Source organism: Etheostoma cragini, chromosome 7, assembly GCF_013103735.1.
Source record: "Etheostoma cragini isolate CJK2018 chromosome 7, CSU_Ecrag_1.0, whole genome shotgun sequence".
Classification (NCBI taxonomy): Eukaryota; Metazoa; Chordata; class Actinopteri; order Perciformes; family Percidae; genus Etheostoma; species Etheostoma cragini.
Genome location: NC_048413.1, coordinates 3,524,904 through 3,545,046, shown reverse-complemented (window position 1 = coordinate 3,545,046; position 20,143 = coordinate 3,524,904). Strand labels below are relative to the sequence as shown.

General features: G+C 40.1%; 2 protein-coding genes and 1 long non-coding RNA gene across 4 annotated transcripts; 1 reads left to right on the top strand and 2 right to left on the bottom strand.

Annotated features, from left to right (window-relative positions):
- Nucleotides 1-750: 750 nt before the first annotated feature.
- On the bottom strand, nucleotides 751-16,580 carry LOC117947136. The gene is made up of 3 exons (XR_004657165.1): nucleotides 16,570-16,580; nucleotides 982-987; nucleotides 751-796 (listed from the first exon to the last, which is right to left on the bottom strand). It is a non-coding gene; the product is annotated as an uncharacterized LOC117947136 (long non-coding RNA).
- On the top strand, nucleotides 2,380-13,184 carry tmem269 (transmembrane protein 269). Of its 2 annotated transcripts, none has more exons than XM_034875756.1 (7): nucleotides 2,380-2,482; nucleotides 4,200-4,251; nucleotides 7,085-7,232; nucleotides 7,865-7,962; nucleotides 9,088-9,231; nucleotides 9,314-9,514; nucleotides 11,121-13,184. In XM_034875756.1, the coding sequence occupies exons 2-7, from the start codon at nucleotides 4,203-4,205 to the stop codon at nucleotides 11,228-11,230; spliced, it is 750 nt and encodes a 249-aa protein (XP_034731647.1). In that variant the 5' UTR covers nucleotides 2,380-2,482; nucleotides 4,200-4,202; the 3' UTR covers nucleotides 11,231-13,184. The 2 variants fall into 2 exon arrangements, with proteins under 2 accessions (XP_034731647.1, XP_034731646.1); XM_034875755.1 differs by having other exon boundaries at nucleotides 2,410-2,686.
- Nucleotides 16,581-17,415: 835 nt separating the features above from the next.
- si:ch73-206d17.1 (tyrosine-protein kinase STYK1) lies at nucleotides 17,416-19,550 on the bottom strand. The gene is given in 9 exon segments (XM_034877508.1): nucleotides 17,416-18,019; nucleotides 18,214-18,259; nucleotides 18,261-18,292; nucleotides 18,393-18,430; nucleotides 18,433-18,466; nucleotides 18,468-18,495; nucleotides 18,497-18,547; nucleotides 19,284-19,395; nucleotides 19,484-19,550. Coding segments are annotated over 9 exon segments (615 nt in total). The 5' UTR covers nucleotides 19,536-19,550; the 3' UTR covers nucleotides 17,416-17,797.
- Nucleotides 19,551-20,143: the final 593 nt, after the last annotated feature.

Below are 20,143 nucleotides of genomic sequence, written 5' to 3'. Positions count from 1 at the left end.
GTGTGCAATGCTTAATGAGAAATGTATTGCTGAGACTGCTGCTGGTTAATAATAATCATCATGATTAGTTATACAGTTAAGAGTTAATAAGTGAACTATAGTGTAAAGGGTTGCCGTTCCACCGCCTGCTCCCTAGAACTGTGACTTTTAGGTCTAAGATGAGAGTCTGAGTCTCAAAGATAGGTGTCAAAACAAATCTGCCACCCCTGTGAAGCCTGACCCAATTGCAAAAAATGCCAAGCCAGAACAACTGAAGCTTAATTGTTAATTATTCAGGATATAGTCAGGATAAACAACAACAACACTTATAGTTACACATCAATCAGAACAAACCATGACTGAAGAAAAACACTTCTTAAAACTAACATGCACACCTTTAACTTTTAATAAATGGTTGATTGCGTATCATCTCAGAACTGGATCTACATGTGAAGTGGTTCCAGTGAAATTTACAGATTCACATTATAATAATAATAATACATTTTATTTGTATAGCGCTTTACATGGTAAACCAATACATATAGCACATTAAAAACAGATAAGCAATAAAGCCAACACATAAAACAAGCATGTTAAAAACAATAAAACCATCACCATCTGGTGAGAAATGGAAGACTATTGGACGTGGAAAGCTACAATGAAGAGGTGTGTTTTGATAAGTGTTTTAATGTGTCCAAGTCGGTTTAGTCACGGGTGTGTATGGGGGGAGGGGGGTCAGGAAGGGGGCTTTATTAAAGATTATTGTTATTTATTTATTTTATTTAACCTTCATTTAACAAGGTAGGCCGTTGAGAACCTCAACTCTGTTCTAAACAGCCTACATGACATGATTTTTGACAGAATACATCAGGTAATTTAAAGGATATTATACAAATAGACCTGGTGATGCCAATACACACAATCATATACTTTTCTTTGATATACTTCCGGTAGCATCAAAGAAAAATATGGAAGCCCATTTTCGCCCACGTGGTAGAAAACATGATCCTGTAGGTAAATTTGTGGGTTTCAAAAAAATGACTTAGTAGGTCAAAGGAATAACTCATTATCTCAAATATGACAAAAACCGTCTCAAAAGAATCACCTAGCCCCCTTTAAATGATGTAAAACCTTCAAAGAAAATGAAGACTCAAACTAGTGACTTGTTATTTCTAAAACATGATTTAGTTTTAAGCATCTCAAAATAATGTAAAATTTGCACACAAAAAAAAACTTTCTAAAGAACAATGATAAAGTTAGTTTAGTTTTGATGGTTTTCACTGGTTATGAGGAGCAATATGAGAGAGAAATTTGGTAATAATTAATCATTGTTTAGGTACATTAAACCACGTTTCCTCGCCATGAACACCAATGAAGAAGAAAACGTTGATGTGAACTTCTATAATCGTTTGATTTCAGTTTAGTTTTTTTGACCGGCTTAAGTGTTCATGACAAGATCTGGGCGTGAGCAATATGCTGATGACTGATTTTTGTATATGTACATTAAACTACGTTAAGCTTTATCGCGTTAAGCGTTTTAGGTTGTCCCAAAGTAGTTGATCCACGGTGATATTATCTGGACTTCTTTCAGCGGATTGACAGCCGCTGTCCACCAGAGCAATGTTTCCCAAACTTAGGGTCGGGACCGAAAATGGGTCGCAGACCCGTTTTATTGGGTCCTCTCTCTCTCTCTTCTCTTATCCTAGGAGGGGATAAGAACATGAGTTGAGAAAGGGATGAGACACAGAAAGGAGAATAGAGACCTTTTCTGGTTTATTTTTACTTTTATAATGGAATAAATATACTTCATAGACATTTAAATTCATGGTTTGTTCCGTCTTTTGTCCACAGTTTAAAAATGTAGATGTTACAATGACTCATGGTGTATTTTTGTACATTTGGGTCGCGGGGAGACACCAAATTTCTCTTTAGGGTCTTGAGCTGAAAAAGTTTGGGAACCACTGTTGCAGAGTGACCAGAACTGCGTCCATGGCAACGTTCAGCTAGGCTTGGCAACGGTGTGCTATACTTAGCAACGGTCCGTTATCAAGAAAATAACAGACGGCCTTAGAATTCAGCCAAGCAATGTAATAACTCAAAACAATGACGTCGCTCAAAAATAATGTGAAATGTAAAGGTTTCTCATTATTTTGAGATGCTAAGTCATTATTTTAAAGTACTACATTTATATTCTGAGAAAGTTTGTCATTATTTTGAGATTATAAATCATTGTTTTGAACTACTAAGTCGCTATTTTGAGAAAGTTTCTCATCTTTCTGATATTGTAAATCATTATTTTGAGAAGGGTTGTCATTGTAATAACTAACAGGACCTTTTTTTTTCTTTTCTTTTTTTACACAAAATCCATCACATTGGCGGAAATGAGCTTCCATAGCTTTGTCACCAGTAACCAATGGCAACGTCATCTCCGGTGGAATATTCCAGCGGATCTCTCCTTGCTCTTTAAAAGGACGCGCTGAAAACGCTGCTGGGAAATTGACAGGTAAACCGTTGCATGTTCTGCGTATGCAGTTAACAGCGTAGCCACTTCTCATACACCAGCCTGCTAACAGAAACAAATCAATCCGCGTGCGAAAAAAAGGAAAGAAAAGGAAAGAAAGACATTAAGGTCCAGTACGTGCATCTTTAGACGTCTGCGTCACTGGATTTGTCTAGACTTTTTTTAGTCTTTTGGAGGTCCTTTCAGGTAAGAAGAGACGCACTTCATGTATATGTGGTACCTGTATCTTCTACTTCGACGGTGGAAACGTTTTTTCGAACAAAAATTAAGAAATGTATAGTCCTGCTAGGCATCAATGGTGTCGCTGTGGATGTGACGCAGTTACAACACTTTGTCCAGCTTTTTGTACTGGGATGCTAGACAGAGCGAAATATTCCCCTGCTGATTTCGAAGTGGTTTTAGTTGCATGCATGTGATGATGTTCGCGTTTCAGTAAGTGCTGGGGGTGGTGTTACGCACTTAGGTTATATGAATATACATATATGACTCAGCTGAGCACCTGTAAGTATTAACCAGCAGGTGGTTGAAGAAGCAGAATCACCCATTTTTTTGAGCACTCATGGCGGAAATGTGCGGCAAACAGACACTTGTATGTTTTTTTTGACCAGTGTGCTTTTAAGAAATGGAAGTCAGATAGATGGAGTCAGGAACCCACATAAGTGCGCACTTGTTCTGTGATTGGTGTAGGCTAGGTCCTAGGGTAGGTGAAGCTAACGGGCTCGTTCCATCCTGAAAAAGGAACGAGGTTAGCATTGCGGTTAGTCAATTGCATTGACGTGTGTGTTTCTCATTTATTCTAGAACTTGCGTTGTGGGTGTGTCCTCTTACTCGGAGGTGCTAGCCAATCAGCAGCGACGTGTGGGGTGCCATAAATCTCGCACCTTCACAGATTTGTATTTTATTTAAAATCACTATAAACAGTGCAATTTTGTGAATACACACTAATACAACTTTTTTTTAAGGGATGAACCCTGATTATAAAATTAAATCTATGTTCCGGTGAACATGACGTGAACAAGTGGAGTCAGTCAGTCAGTCATAAATACATGAAAACATACAGGAAATGACTAAATAAACAAGAACTAAATGTAGACAATTAAGAACCGAAAGTAAAAACCGCATGAAAACTATGAGGAAAACCTGAATTCCAATTGTGAGAAAAATGAGGAACACTCCTATGAGTCTGAGGCAACAGGGCGGTTCCTTTTATTAGGTTATCAATCTACATTTAGAAGCAACATAGTTCATATATGAGATCTGAGATGGCTGTGAAAGCGGTCTATGGGAAGTTTCTAAATTACTTTCTGAGGTGGAGTACTGTCATTTGGAAGTCATATTGGTCTTTGGAAACTTATTCTTTATGGTTGAGTTGATTAATTATTCACACAACGGGAATAGAGTTTTCTCTGTATAAATAAAGTTAATTATCGTGTGCGTCATTTCATTTATTGTTTAATAGTCTTTGGTGACAACCAACGGCGGGCAACGTGATAGGTCACCCTTAAATGAGGGAAAAACGCGTTGCCGTGCCCTGTACGCTATAGAAAACTGTGCATACTGGTGCTCCAACACATGCACCCGGCGGCCTTTAATTTCTTTTTTCCGCCCCTGCAACTCAGACAGCCTGAGCCCGCCACTGGTTCAATGCCATGTGTGTAATGCATCTATAACTAAGCACTTTTAATTACTTATTTTACAGCTGATGTTCTTTGACCCAGAGACAATCATGATCCTCCTGACTCCCTCTTCTGGTAGGTGCTTGTTTCTCCATTTTACCTGATAATCTGGATTTCTGTAAATGGGTGCCAGAGATTAAAGTCTAGGTCTGATTGGATCAAATAACAACAGGACAACAACCAAAATGTACTGAGGGAACTTTAAAGCTGCATGAACTGAATACAAATGAATAATTCATTCTGTGAAATTGAGCACAACATATGTGTGAGATGCATAGATGTACAGCATATAGCACATAAAATGAAGTTATAACATGTAATTATGATCAATTCTGTGCAACAGTACACTACACATCAAGACCATCACTTGATGTGAAAGAAATAGTCTATCATTACAGTACACATAAATTACTTTACATAGCTCATACAGTTTGAGGGTAGTTTATTGTTCCTGTCACACATTAACAAACCACAACCAATAGAATGTATAGGTATAAATGTTGTATGACTGGTGTGTGTTATTCTGATTAATTGCAATATCTTATATCCCAAAACACAGTTAACTCAGTTAACATATAAATGCTTATTTTGTTTATTTAGGTCACTTTAGGTGCTCCCTGTTATGAATTGTTTTCCTTGTTATTTGTTGCATTACAAGGGACTTCCCATCATGCTTTGCAGTCATTAGGCAGCAATCCAGAAATAAGAGACCTGCTTGAAAATGACCGTGTGTCTCTCTCTGGCTTTGTCCTCTTTTTATTAGTGACCGAGACAGTGTATTAAGTGGTTAGAGTAAAACTTGACCGTAAGATCTGCAACCTCACTGACTTGTAGGCACGTGGAGCTGCACGTGCGGCTCTCCAATGGTATTTACTGTGACTAAAGTGAATTGACCTGATTATTCATTTAGCAAACCTGGCATTACATGATTTTTTTCCAGAAAAATGCAGAGTGTTATCTGCAATAAAACTGGGGCAGGCAGTTTTTATTTTCATCATTGGGAAAAGTCCATAATAATCTTTTAGCTTGTTGTAATTCTGAATACTGGATTTGTGCACCTCCTCTTGGCTCTGGTGTCAGGCTTTAGAAAATCTAGCCTGCAATGGGAGACTTTGGCCAGTTACAGGTCATATCAAATGAATGACTCATAAAGTAATCTGTATGCGTCATTCATTTGATATGACCTGTAATTGGTCAATTGGTCTGGTGGGAGGGGCTTAGGACAGAGAAGGGAAAAACTGCCTACACCAGCTTTAACTGATGTGCTGTGTTTCAAAACGTTTTCAGATAATAATAAAAATAATAGTAAACATGCCAATTTGTTTCATAAGTCCAAAATGAGAAGTAAAAAAGCATGCTGTCAAGTAAAAGTGTAATTGTTGGCTTTTTGCTGTATCTCATACGCTGTTTTCTTTCAGATGAAGAGTCTCTTGAACTCGCCTGGCTTTGGAATCACAGGAAGTTCAGGGTGAAAAACACTTGAAGGGTTGCTACTGCAACATTTAAAAACTATTTAATAAATATTTAATTTTGCAGGTCTGTGCATTCTGCCTCAGAGAATAGGCTAGGCTAAGTACTATGACTTGAGACGAGAAGTAAAGCTCTCAGAAGAGAGGAGGCAGACAGAAAACAAAGACTTCTTTGTTGGACTTCCTTAAAAACCATCAGAGCTTTGTGGGGGCGGAGGCAGAGTGTTGGCTGGAGCGAGGCAGTGTCAGCAGTCATTCCATCTTGCTGACTAAGATGTAGCGTTTACTACCGTTCACACTGCATAATTTGTCTTCAAAACAACTAGAGATATCACGTCATTATAATTTTATTCAAATATTTTATTAACTGCACTTTATAAAAACAAACAAAAAAATAATTACGATTGGCGAAATAACCCCGTGCAGTTTAGCAATTGAGGATAAAATGCGTTTTATGAAAACAAGGAAACAGGTAGAGGTTGTAGATCTATCTTTATGCCATTTAAGCCTAGGCTACAGTGGTATTATTAGATAGAAACAATGAGCTATGTGAGGGCTGCTGCCATGTCCTTGTCTCTGGTCACTACGTTTGATCAGGCTAAACTGATCTCACATGTGCTATGTGTCAATGCAGTAGTCCAACTCACTCTCACTATAGCCAGTGGTGTATGATGGTGTATGTGGTAATCCCCCAAATGTGCATAGCTTGTTCCCTACACCAGTATTATGTGTATTTGACCCCTGAGATTACAACTGAGCGCTAACACTTGCACATGCATCCTGTTCAGACATGTATCATTTTGATGTTTTTGCTTTGCAATTATCTAATCTAATCAATATTATCTATTCATATTAAAGTTGACTGCATGCTGTCTTGAATTAAACTGTAAAGTGTTTATTGCATAGATGTAAGTGATAATGTAATGAGTAGATGATGAGACACTGTAATGTTGCATGCTGTAGGCAGTGAATGAACGAATGTACAGTAACAAATGCGTTTTAGTTATCTGAAAGTGGATGAATGTATCGTAAGGTCCGTCTCCGTCCAATAAACGTACGTCTTGGTAAGTGATGCTTCTTTTACATAAGACAGGAGAATCAATTAGAAAGTAATATTTTTTTGCATTAAATTTAAAAAGAAAGAAAGAAACACATATGCTACAATATCCTGCAATATGGATTCCCACTACATGGTGTACACATTATTATTCAGTTATGACTAGCATTAAGATTACTTTTAGAAGTTTTACACATTTTCCTTTCACTTCCACTGAAGTTGACTCAAACTGGGACATAATGATTAAACCATTCATCAAAAGATCAGCTGGAGTGGCCGACCGATCACAGTAGGGATAGGGATTTAGCTTTTAGCTTTAGCAGAGCATAGGTTATTGACCAATCACAGGCAACTACTAACTGCTGTTGATGTGTGGTCTTAGGTCTCTTCCGGTGTACCAACAAGCTCTTTCTTTGTGATGAAGCCACCGGACTCCAGATCAAGGAGTTTGCACGTAAAAATGCAGCTAATGCTCTGTCAGTTTGCAACATGGTCATGGGCATGGCCTCCATTCTCAGCAGTCTGAATGGGTAAGTGAACACACCTTGACTGGATCTGAAACATTAGTCAGGCCCAGTTGCAGGATGGATAAAATCTACAGCTTGGTCGCAGTCCCTGTAGCGTTTGGATTTTTGATTTTCAAAACAAAGATGATTTGATAAAAAATAAGGATTTGGCTAGAGGTTTTAAAACCACTTTATTGTAACTTTGATGGCCAAGAGGAGCAAACAAACAAGCAAAATAGAAAAATCAACAATTCAGAATACTTATTAACAAAACAAAAAGCCCAGTAATGTTACACTTTGTGAGAGCAATGATTACGACCAATGTTTTTTCATCCATGCTTTTAATGATGACAGATCTCTGTCCTTACCAGATAAGCTGTACTAAGCTTAATGTAAAGAGGCACAGGCAAGGGCAGGTAAGAAAATCCAAGGCCAATGTCAAGAAACTCAACCTTTAGATGATCATTCTCTATAGAAGAAAAACAGTTATTGAACTGTATTTGTAACATTGTTGAAATCTATAACCAGAGCTAGTTTCTGTTAAAAACCTTCAAACATTTTACCTTTTTTTTCTTCTTTAAAAAAAAAAAAATATATATATTACATATATACACGATTTACTGTCGTCAAATAGCTAACTCGCTTGTTTTGTTCAGGCACCATCATGCTGCATGTTGGCTGGTTCTGATTGGCTACCTGCTGGATTTGGCAGATGGAGCAGTTGCCAGGCGACTCGGCGCCTGCTCTGCACTGGGTAAGTGGAGTGTTGTGGTCAATGGCACTTAACTAACTGGGGTGTTGGCAGGGCTCGCTGCACACTGCTCTGCCACTGAAATACTCTGGATAGCCTTACAAAATCTCCAATGGAAAAATCATACTGAACATAATTGTGTTGTAATTAGTTTTTTTTTTATATCCAAATCTTTTTATTTTTTTTAGCTTTTTCTACGTTTCTAAAGGACAAAAAGTTTTACATTTTTAGAGTTTAGGTTTAAATGTAAAAGGCATGACCCCCCCATAAATAACAAGTACCCAACACAGAAAAAAAGGACTGTGGTCTGTTTTCAAAACACCACAGCACCATATATTGTAAACCAAGAGGCACAAATAGCTGTTTTTTTTTAAGCCTACAGTGAGAAAGTGTACTCCAAAGTCCTGAATAAGTCCCAGGTGCATCACAATACGTAGATCATTGGCTGCACATTTTTGAGCTTTGTGTCCTGACAGGTTTTTTCTGGATGACTTTGCAGGTGGATGTTGTTGTGACCCAACACCCCCTTGCCCCACCCCACGTATTTTGTGACATGAACAATCACATTCTCATTACGCAGACTAATTCCACGGGATCACGCTCCAATTGTCCATTTTATCCCGTTGCTTTGGGTTCTCTGCATATCTCAAATTTCTAAAATTGTTGACCCTGGGCTTTGGAATTCCACCTCGGCCATTTGACCAATGGCCTGACTCACCTCATCTAGTGAAAACATGCTCGGTGCTCCTGAGGGATAAAGAGACAAGAGAGTAGAGAATGTTGTTTACAGAATATCTGCCTGTCAGGCTGACACTGAAATTTCCCTTTTGAGATTTCTGCACGTACACAACCCGCTGTCATGCAGTAGTACCAGAGAGAGTGAGAGATGAGACCATATCTAAACTGACTTTTATAAAATGTAATCTCGTGACCAAGGCACTGTTAGACTGAAAGAAATGTAATGATAGAACAGTTAGCTCTCACTAGTCACTTTTGTAAAGCCGATTATTCAGAATACATTGGGTTTAGTTTGGGTATCATCCGTCAGCGAGACCAATAGAATTCCTATTTCCTTGTGAACTTCACAGAGCCACATCTGGTAATCACATATTCCTTTTTGGTCTTCAGGTGCAAAGCTTGATGATTTTGCTGACTTCACGACATTCGGGATTGCCACGTCACTGCTCCTAAGGACAACTGACCTGCTGGACAACATCCTGTGCGTGTGTTACGTCTTGTCTGTGTTTGTCCGCCTCTGTTTCTTCACGAGCGGTAAGTTCCAAAATGAAGTTTTATTGTATGCAGGTTTATTATTCAAAGGACTTATTGTAGATTTGTTCTTTCTTGGCTCCAGGGATCCCATTCATGTACCGCGGCCTGCCCTGCATCTACTCCTCGGGCATCCTGGCCAGTGTCTCTCTGCTGTCTGGGGGAAACCTGGTCGTGCTGCGGATCATTGCGGCAGCCATGATCTTCTTCATGATCAGCCAGAACTTCTACCCCCACGACAAAGTGCTGGAGTCCCAGGCCTGGAAGAAAGCTGTCTATGCTGGAGGTAAAGCAGTTTTTTTAAACCGGCGCTAGAAAATTAATAGCAAGGGGGTTTTCACGGGTGGGCATTCCTTTTTAAATGGTCATAGATTTGGACATTTGACTTTTTTTTTTGTCATCAGTTAGTTAGGCAACAACAAGGCTCATTGCTGCAATCAGTCTGTTTTCTATATCATGACTGGTATAAGTTGCATTGGGAGGAATGGCTTTTACGACTTTGGCTAGATACTTTTCTTTTTTTAGATGGAATGGGAAAGTCCACTCCCCCCTCTGACATACTTTCAAATGCATCCAGCTTACTTGCATCCAACTGATTTGTCGCCAAAAATACCAAAATACCCACAATCGGTATCCATTGCTACACAGTTACTCTTATCTCGGTGTCAGTTGTGCTACATTTCTCTAACTCTAAAAGGCCTTACACGTTAGATGTTCTTTGGAAGTCCAATTGCAATATCCATTTATAGTGGAAGTTGAATCAACATTAGCTCATGCTGAACCAAATTTCCTACAAGGGACACAGAAAGCTGCATCTGCCTTTACCGGGTACTCCAACCACTCTCCCATGAAACCACCTACTAACAAACAATCAAATGTTTTTTTCCCCCATTATAAATGCGGCTTGGATACTCGTCCCAATACACCTGATTTGGCTTTTCACAACTGAGATCCACAGGTAGAGTTGGTGGTGGTGGAACTCCGGTCCAAATGTTAAACTGCTAACGTGTGCGCTTGCTGCAGTGGAGACGGGGCTAACGTTAGCCAGACTAGCTTGCTGTGCAGCAGGGAGAGCAACATTACGGATCGCGCTTGGAGAAGTCGCCTGGGATTAGGATCCAATAGTGGTTCTGAGTTCAAAGGAGTAGATCATGTAGTAGATTTGGGTGCGCTCGGTGACGAGAGGGGGGGGGGTTTTACCTTTCCCTTAAATTCATTTAAGTCCTGAACACCCACACAGGTGTTTTCATTAACCTGGCAAACAGTGATTGGCTGATATCTTCCAGAGTCTCTCGATAGCTTTGTTGCACCTGTTAGTGCAGGACATCTTATTGTAAGTTGAAATTTGTGACATAATAAATTCCCATTTAAGTTTCAGCCCACCTACAACCTGAGTGGTTGGGTGTTAAGAAGCTTTAAACTTCGCTTGCTAGTTTAGTAAGTGTAATAAGTGAAAAACGCGTCAACGGTCAGTGACAATGATGATGTATTTGGTAGAGCCAGTCAGGCAGCGCCATTTCAAGTACCAAAGGGGGGCATTGGGGAGCTAAGCCTACCGTATGCTGGCCTAACCCCCCCCCCATCCCCCCAGCAACATGCCACCTGGCTCAAAGTGTGATTCAAACCTCTCTTGGACAAGAGCATAACTATCAAGTGTGATAGATGCGTATGAAAAAAAAATGCTTGTCAAAGCGTCTTCGATTTCAATTTCAGGATCATGTACAACATTTAGCATCAGCATGTGGTAATGACATCCAGCCATGCAGATAGTTTCAGTAATCAGGACATTTTGTTTTGTTCTAATACATGCTGCTGTGGAGTTTTTTTTGTGCTTTTCACTCAACGCTTCTCACTCAACTTCTATTTTTTTGTTTGTTTGTTTTTATTTCCAGGAGTCATCATGGTGTTTTGCTCTTCCTTCCCCCCTGCATGTGTCTACTACCTGCTGTGGTCAGTCTCCTACATTTTGTTCCCAACATCCCTTTGGAGCAGTAAAGTGTAAAATGGGTGCTGGCTTTATCCAAAACTCCCATATAGGTTTACGTCTGGCCCATCCGGGTGACATGAGGCTTCCAGACTGCTGCTGCTCCCTACTGCCATGGGGTATTCAAGCTGAACATGCTCATGCTCCACAGGCAAATCTCTATTTGACCTTTTATTTTGACGCAACACCTCTAAAACAAAACCCAGATTGAAGAGAGTTAGCGTGAGGGATAAGAATGAGATTTCAATGTTGCTGGTAAGGACTAACCTTCATGCTGTCTTGTGTCTTTGTTGCATTTTCACTGAAGCCGGGAGTTGGATGGCTTGTTTCATGATTCGTTTTTATTATCAGGTTGATCTCCTGTGTAATCCCCATCCTTCAATATTAATCTTTCATCAATTTTGTGCAGCAGGGCAATATAAAAATACATGATTTAAATAAGCACACAAATTTCTAATATACTTTGGCCTCAAATTTGGATTTTTAAAATATTTTTAATTGTATAATCACACTGGATCATAACTCTTATGATGTCCACAGTGTTAGCCTAATGAGTAACGGTTTTAGTGCTACAGTATGTAGGAAACTTTTAATCAATGAATATACAACATGATTTCTGAGCAGCATTTTTGTGGTTCAAAATTCCAAGTTCTTTCGGGTTTATCTATTACAGTAATGGGAATTGGTAAGGCACTATGACCATGTCTTGTGTTAACTGACTGTCTGTTAATGTTTGTATCCGGGTTGAGGTCACTTCACTTTCATAGAGTTCAGAGTGGAACATTTACTTTTTTCCCATTATTTTGATGTCTCAAATTCAGTGAATGATTGTATGAAGCTTTCCTTTCAATTATTAGATTTGCTGTCTATAAATAAGTTCACTTGAAAGTCAGCTGACCACAACTCTGGCATCTGTGAATGTGAGACTGTCAGACTTTTTACAAAGTTGTGGCTGTGGCCAATAATGACGTGTTAGATTTCCATATTTCTTCTAAGTGTGTGGGTAGTTACTAATTGTACGTGTTTACCTCTGTTTTAAGAGGCATTGCCGTTTTTATGGTACATCCACACTGGATCACATACATCTCGTAGTACTGCTCTGACCATAGCTCAATCAGTAACATCAGTGATTTAGGGGGGGTCAGGAATGCAACATGAGTGGGCGTTGCCGCCCATAAATGGCAATGCAGCAGCAGGTTTCTGTTTTCTTGTGATTCAGTGTGAATTTACCCTTAAAAAGCAACAACGCACAGGCTGCAAATTCTGCTTTATCCTCACCACACTGCAAGTTTGGCCTCCACCTTAAAGGTGTTGTAACATTGCACTACAGTCCATGTTGGCTGTTCTCACAAATGCACCCAACCACTACTAGTGGTGAAGCAGCGTAGAAACATTAACCCCACAAGGAAGGAGAGTTTAAATGTGTTGTTAATCTTTAACTTGGCCTGTATTCAGTTTGGGGGACATCATTATTTTTTGTAGATTTCATTCACATTGTGTGTATTTGCGCCTCTCTGCATCGTGTGTGGAAAATGGGGAGATTATACAGTATGCCCATATTTAAATTTGGATTCTGGACCTTGAGCTTGTAATCAGAGGTGTCAAAATAAATGGTATGACATCACTCACTATTTTCGTATTCGGTTTTGATGTTAATTGTAATGATTGGAACCCTCTTATAAGCAATATTAGAAAACAAAGAAGGAAAAACTAAAGCAGAATTTCAAGAGAATTAAGACGAAGGGTGTCTGTCTTCGGGTTCTGATATTAGTCTAATCCCACTGTGGTTCTTGACATGGTTACAATAACCAGTGTTGTAAAGAAAATCTACAATGAAAAGTGTAGACACAAGATTAAACACAAATCTACTCTAGTACATTCAGCTTTCCTGTGTGCGTGTTTTGGTTTTAAAACTGATGTATGCATGCCTAGAGCATTACAGATACAAAACTGTACTTTGCCCAATAAAAAACAAAAAGATCTTAATGAATAATAAGATCTGTGCTTTTACTTTTACTGTCTGTACATTTTTGACAATAAAGAGGTAATAATGAAATGATTTATGGTTTTCAGTGTCATTAGTTTATCATATTATTAAAGTTTTTTTAAGATACATTCCAACAACAATCCAAACTGTTCTGTTTTTAATCAGCTAATCATTTTAACTGGACTTGTAGGCCGTTATTTAATAATATTGTTGGGTAGATTCATTTAAAATAAAAGTCATTTTATAAACTACAGGTCTGTGTTCAAAAAAGTAAATAATAGCTAAAGCTGTCAGAATAATTTGGTGCAGTGTAGTAAAAAGCACTACTGTAGTTAAATTCTACCACCGCTAAAAGCATACAAAAGGGATTTAAAACAGATCTGTGTTAAAGGAATAGTTTTGAAATTTCCGGTAATACCCTCATGCTTTCTTGCTGAATGTAAGATGAGATAATAGCACTCTCATGTCTGGTTGGCAAAGGACCAGTGTGGGGGTGAGGTTGCAGATTGCAACCAACTGAAAACCACTTCCCTTACCCCTCTCTATAAGCTAAGATAAGAAAACCTTTGTTTGTCCCACAGTGGGGATATTGTGGTTTGCAAAAGCAAAGATAAGAGCAGAGATAGATAAGTGTACAAGAGATAGATAAGTGTATATGATATAGCAAACTGTATTATACAATAATTACACATGAATTTGTAAATTGCACCAAATGAAAAATTATGCACAGATGTAGTAATAATGACACATGGGATAGATTGCACAGAGACAACAGTGTTCATTGTCTAGTCTGATGGCCGCTGGAAGGAAAGATCTGCGGTATCTCTCCTTCACAAGGCGGGGGTGGAGCAGCCTGTCACTGAAACTCCTCTCCTGGGCTGACAGGGTGTAGTGCAGGGGGCGTGACTCATGGACCAGCATAGCTGTCAGTTTAGCCAGGACTCTTCTGTCTCCCACCTACCTCACTGAGTCCAGAGGACAGCCCAGGATAGAGCTGGATCTCTTGATCACCTTGTCCAGCTTTTTTCTGTCCCTCTCAGTGATGCTGCTGCTCCAGCAGACCACAGCGTGGAGGATGGCCACCAGAGTCATAGAAAGTCTTTAGTAGGGGCCTGGTCACTCCAAAGGACCTCAGTTTCCTCAGGAAGTACAGCCTGCTCTGACCCTTCTTGTACATCTGTGTTGTGAGTCCAGTCCAGTTTGTTGTTCAGGTGAACACCCAGGTACTTGTAAGTGTCCATTCTCGCAATGTCCATTCCCTGGATGTTCACCGGAGGGGAGAGAGCAGACCGCCATCTGCGAAAATCAACCACTATCTCCGTGGTCTTCCCGAGTTGATCAAGAGGTGCTTTTGTTGACACCAGTCCACAAAGTTCTGTGTCCGTTCTCTGTACTCCGTGTCGTCGTCATCAGTGATGAGGCCGACAATGGAAGAGTCGTCAGAGAACTTCTGCAGAACACAGCAGTCCGTGTTTTGTCTGAAGTCTGCCGTGCAGAGGGTGAAGAGGAAGGGGCCCAAGACAGTACCCTGGGAGGCACCCTACTACACATGAGACGGTCAGACACACCGTCACGTGCTCTCATAAACTATCCAAGTCTCTCTGAGTGGAACCTAAGGTGGCCTTCAGTAATCTTGCAGTAACTTCTCCGAGAGGTCTGGCAACACCACAGATACATTCTATCAAAAGAGAGAAAAAAATGCTCTGGGCTGTTTATATTTCTTTAAACCAATCAAAATGGCCTTGAAAACTTGCCATTTTCAGAGTGAGGATTGCTAGCTCGAAGGTTGTTGTCATTTCCTGTAGCTAAGAGTATTTTGAGAATGGCAACACAGAGAGCGGAAGGTGAGGGATAGGGGAAAAAACGCATTGGCTTGTTTTTATTTCTTTAAAGTAATCACAACCGTCTTGGGCAGATGTCAAGCTTTATACCAGCAATACATGGCCAATGAGCCAGACTAGCCTGGTGGTGAAAACAAGAAAAGCCCTCCCTGGAGCCAGGGTTTGCAGTTGGAGCTTAATGCAATCGTGAAGAGGGCCCGTTCCCTATGTAGATATGAAGGGTTCATTCTTAAGAGGGCTGCTTGTTATCCTGGCTCCTTAATGGTGAAATAAGGTCCCTTTTGACCTCAGGACCTCAGGCATCTTCCGCCTGCACCTTGGCTATATACATGTATATATATATATATATATATACAGTACAGGCCAAAAGTTTGAACACACATTCTCATTCAATGTGTTTTCTTTATTTTCATGACAATTTTCATACACATACATATATGTATATATTTATATATATACATATATGTATATACATATGTGTATATATATAGTTAGCTTATTTAAAGAGCTAATACACTTGCACTTACTACTTGTTGTCTGGAGTTTGCCCCTTCAGGGTTGAGAGCACTTCAATTGGAAGTCGCTTTGGAGGAAAGCGTCAGCTAAATGACATGTAATGTAATGATTTTTAATGGCATTTTTAGTCCTTTAAGTCCTTTAAGCCTTGAAAGGGGAGAGAGATGGTGAACAACATGCAACAAAGGGTCAGAATTGAACCTGCAACCGCTGCGGCAGGAGCAGAGCCACTGTACCTGAGGCGTACTCTCCACCAGGCGAGCTACCCAGTCGTCCCATATAAAGGGTTCATTCTAAGCTATAACGAAAGCACAACAATACTTAGTTTCAGATTATTAACACTGCTTTGAAATGGAATAAAATAGTTAGAATTATGTTTTCTGCTAATAGAACCCCATAAATCCTACACACTGGTCCGGGCAGCTATAGCTAGTAGCCAGTTAGCTTAGCATAGCCTACCATACCTATCTTTCTTCACTATTAGTGAACTTTAGCTGTGCTATGCCTTTGGACAGAGGCAAGCTAGCTATTCCCTGCATTTCCAGTCTATGTGCTAAGCTATGCTAACCAGTAGGCGGTAGCTTAGAATTTACAGACAGTTGTGAGAGTAGCATCAATCTTCTCATCCAAATCTTCACAAGAAAGTGAAAGCTTGTATTTCCCAATAGGCCTATTTCTTTAACCATATACATGCTTTTTTTTGTATTAGCTCATGAGGAGTATTTCAATGAAAACGCAACTTTTATGTGTGTAAGTTGATTCAATTGCTTACACTACACCAATTGACGGTGTTAAAAGATCTCAAGTTGACCCGCAGAAAGCTAATGGTCCAGACCTGATACCTGGCTGCTTGCTTAGGAAGTGTACAGCCCAACTGTCTCATGTCTTTGCAGACATGTTCAACATCTCCCTGAGTCAGGCTGCTGTGCCTTCATGCTGTAAATCCTCAGCCATCATCCCTGTTGCAAAAAAAAACACCATCACTGGTCTGAATGACTACCGGCCCGTAGCACTCACTTCCATAATACTGAAGTGCTTTGAGAGACTAGTAACGGACCAGATCTCATCTGCCCTTTCTTCTTCACCGGACCCATTTCAGTTCGCCTACTGCCCACACAGCTCTACTGGGAATGCCATATTCACCACACTGCACTTTAGCCTGGAACACCTGGAGAACAAGAACTCTCTTGTGCGGATGCTGTTTGTTGATTTCAACTCGGCATTCAACACCGTAATCCCCCAACATCTGGTCAACAAGATGAGCTAAGACGCCCTGGGCATAAGTTCTCCTCTGCACGGCCCGATCCACATCAATGGGAGATTGTAAGACACACAAAGTTCCTGGGGGTTCAAGTGGCTCAAAACTTGTCTTGGGACCTGCACACCTCCTCCATCTTCAAAAAGGCACACCAGCATCAGCACTTCCTGCGGCGGTTGAAGAGGGCCCACCTCAGTCCATCCATCCTGACCCCTTTCTACAGGGTCACCATTGAAAGTCTTCTGACCAACAACATTTCTCTCTGGTTTGGGAATTGTAACACAACAGAGAGAAAGGCGCTGAGCAGAGTGGTGAGGATGGCTGAGTGGACCATTGGGACAATTCTGTCCACAATTCTCTGGTCTCTTCATAGGATAAGAGCACGGTAGATTTGGAAGCACAGACAGAGACTCCAGCTCAAGGCATGGAGGAGAGATAAAAGCAAAGACAAGCGTTCTTGAAGGAATGTAAATGCTTTTTTAGTCTTAACGACTACTCAAAGTGCTTTTAAATAGTACAGGCACCATTCACACACTGTGGTCGAGGCTGCCGTACATTCACACACATTCGTACTCCCTTGGCACAGCATCGGGGAAACTCAGGGTTCAGTGTTTCGCCCAAGGACACTTCAACATGCATTCAACCACAGGGCCAGGAATTGAACCACCAACCTTCCAATTGGCAGGCAACCACTCTACCACTGAGCCGCAGCTGTGTGTGAGTTAATGGTTAATGTGCCGTGAAAATTGGGTGTCACGATCCAATTTTTTTTTGACTAGACATTTAAAAACGCAGTTTAAAAGTTGCTAAAATGTGCAAAGGATGAACTGATGGCTTAAATAATTTACTTCCAGATAACAGAACGTGCAGCTTTACCTATTGTTATCAGTTCATGCAGTAAGATTCCATATGACCTCCCTGGGGAAAAGAATGTTAATGTTTTGGAACCATTAATTCTCATTTTCCTAGCCCTGACTCTGCAATTACAAGCCGCTCCTGTTGATAGTGAGCTGCATCATGATCTTCTCTGGAACCTGCCATTTCAAAGGCACCTCTGCTGCCCTCTGCCTACTTGGTGGACCCATTCTGTGTCCTCCAAATGCCACGCCCAGCCCAGACACCCGGGCTGAGAAACCTGTGCCAAGCAAGATGTTCCTGGCTGTGACATCACCATGCACCAACCTGTGCTCTGACATCAGGTAATCCTGAGGGGAAGGGGGGGGGTTACAGGCAAACATGACAATCTTTGGTTGAAATATTCATTCAGAACTCAAGAGAAACATGGGAGGGGGGAACATTGGCATGTGGTTCATCATGACCGGCTATGGGACAAACTGACATCGTAAGCAGAGCAAAACCATAAATTTAAGTTTAGGGAATACATGAACAATTGACTCACCAAGCCAGCTGCAACCTGCTTTGCCACCAGAAACGCTGACCCCTCAGAAGTTCAGCAATGGATATGCAATGTTAGAATTCTAGAAGGAAGAATAAGCAATTGTCATTGTGCTTACTTTAGGAATTGCATTTTCATTAAATCTAAGTTCAGGGTCAAACCAAAGCTATGTGCCACGTTACATTTCGGAGCGTCCAGAGGAAGTAAAGGAGGTTCCCAGATACATGGGCAGACGCTTGGTCCAACAGTACAACATCCCGCACCACGTTCTCAGGTTTACACACTGGCGTGGAAGAGGACCCGCTCCATAAACTTGTTAGTTTCAGGCAGGTCAGGGCTATCCATATGGTGGGAAAAACGGAGTGTTAATAAACAGCTGGGTCTGGGTATCCAACAACTTCTCATTTCACAAGGTCCCGATTACATTTTCGATTCAATATCAATTTAGGTTAGGGAAATTTCAGTTGCAATACCAATTTTGCTTGCAAGAGATTCTCAGCTAATGCTGTAACGTGTACAATCAGGAACCAACCTTCAAATATATTAAATAATTCACTAGGTTAATGTTTACATTACGAATTGAACCCCCAAAAATGAGTTTTTTTTACCATAATTTGTAAATCCATTATGAAAAAGGCATTTTAGAAGATGGATTCAGACTTTATTAATATCAGACCACTAAAACAAATAGATTATTTTAACCCAGCGCTATGAACAACATCATCTGTTTTTAATTAATCATTTCAATTACTCCAGTGATCTTTCTTAGGTGTGTTAACAGCAATCCAATTGTTCATAATTAATTCTTTGTGACAATAGTGAGATAAATATATATACACTGTTGAATAATACATTCCAGCGGTTATGCAGATACATGTTTGTGGTGTTATTGGAATGGTTAGATTGGTGTGTATCACAGTTTGCTTTGTTACACTATACCAAACCAAAGAAAAAAAACCATAAAACGTTATTGCAGACCCAACAACATATGCTTTGAGGTTCCTTAAAGCATCACAATTTGGGAATTATTTTTATCTCTTATACCCCATTCTCGTACCATTTGTAAAACGAGCTAAGGTGCTCTGTTCTTGTAGAGTCTGTAGAAAATCAGAGCCACCACTAAAACTGTGCTCAAAGCCAACAGACAAGGGATGATAGTTACAGCAAGTGGACGCGCAGACTCATCTGAACAAGTGAAAAAAGAAGCAGGTTTAGAATAAAAAGGAGTAGGAAATAACGTGAGTATGCAATAAGTACCATGTGTTCAACTTACAGCACAGGGGGAGCGAGGTGTTGTTGCTACATCTACAATGAACAGCTGGCATTTCTCACAACTAGGAAGTAACTGGAAATGGAAAAATATCAAACAAGGTATGTCTAATTGCCACAAACTACTTTGAGGTTTTCCTACCTTACAGCTCATCCCACAATGTTCGAACCAGCACAATTTGTTTCCAAACTTATGAAAAATGAACTGCAGCAGCAAGTTCAAAAATCCCAATCAAAAGGATGTTATCATTTGCATTCAGAAAATGGTCTCTGCTGTCTGAGCCTGCGAGGGCGCTGACCGTAGAGTTTGAAAAGTTGACTGAATGTTAATCATTAACAGATCCCCAGAAATGAAAACATGAACAGGTGTTAGGCCCACACCTACTGACAGTTGAACTGATTAAATGAGTAATATGCATACCAAAATGTGTCTTTCAGGTTTTGTTTTTATTCCATGTGGGCAATTTGGCTCATCAGACAATAAAACTGAATACTATACCACATATTAGAATTATAAGTAAAAACAGATAAAACCATTAAAAACAAGGAAACTGTGTGTGTGTGTAAAAGTGCATACTGTTACAGATGTTCTGGTGTGTAATTCAGCACAAATACCTCTAAAGCATAATACTTCTGTGTATTTTAGGAAATGTTATTTTATAGG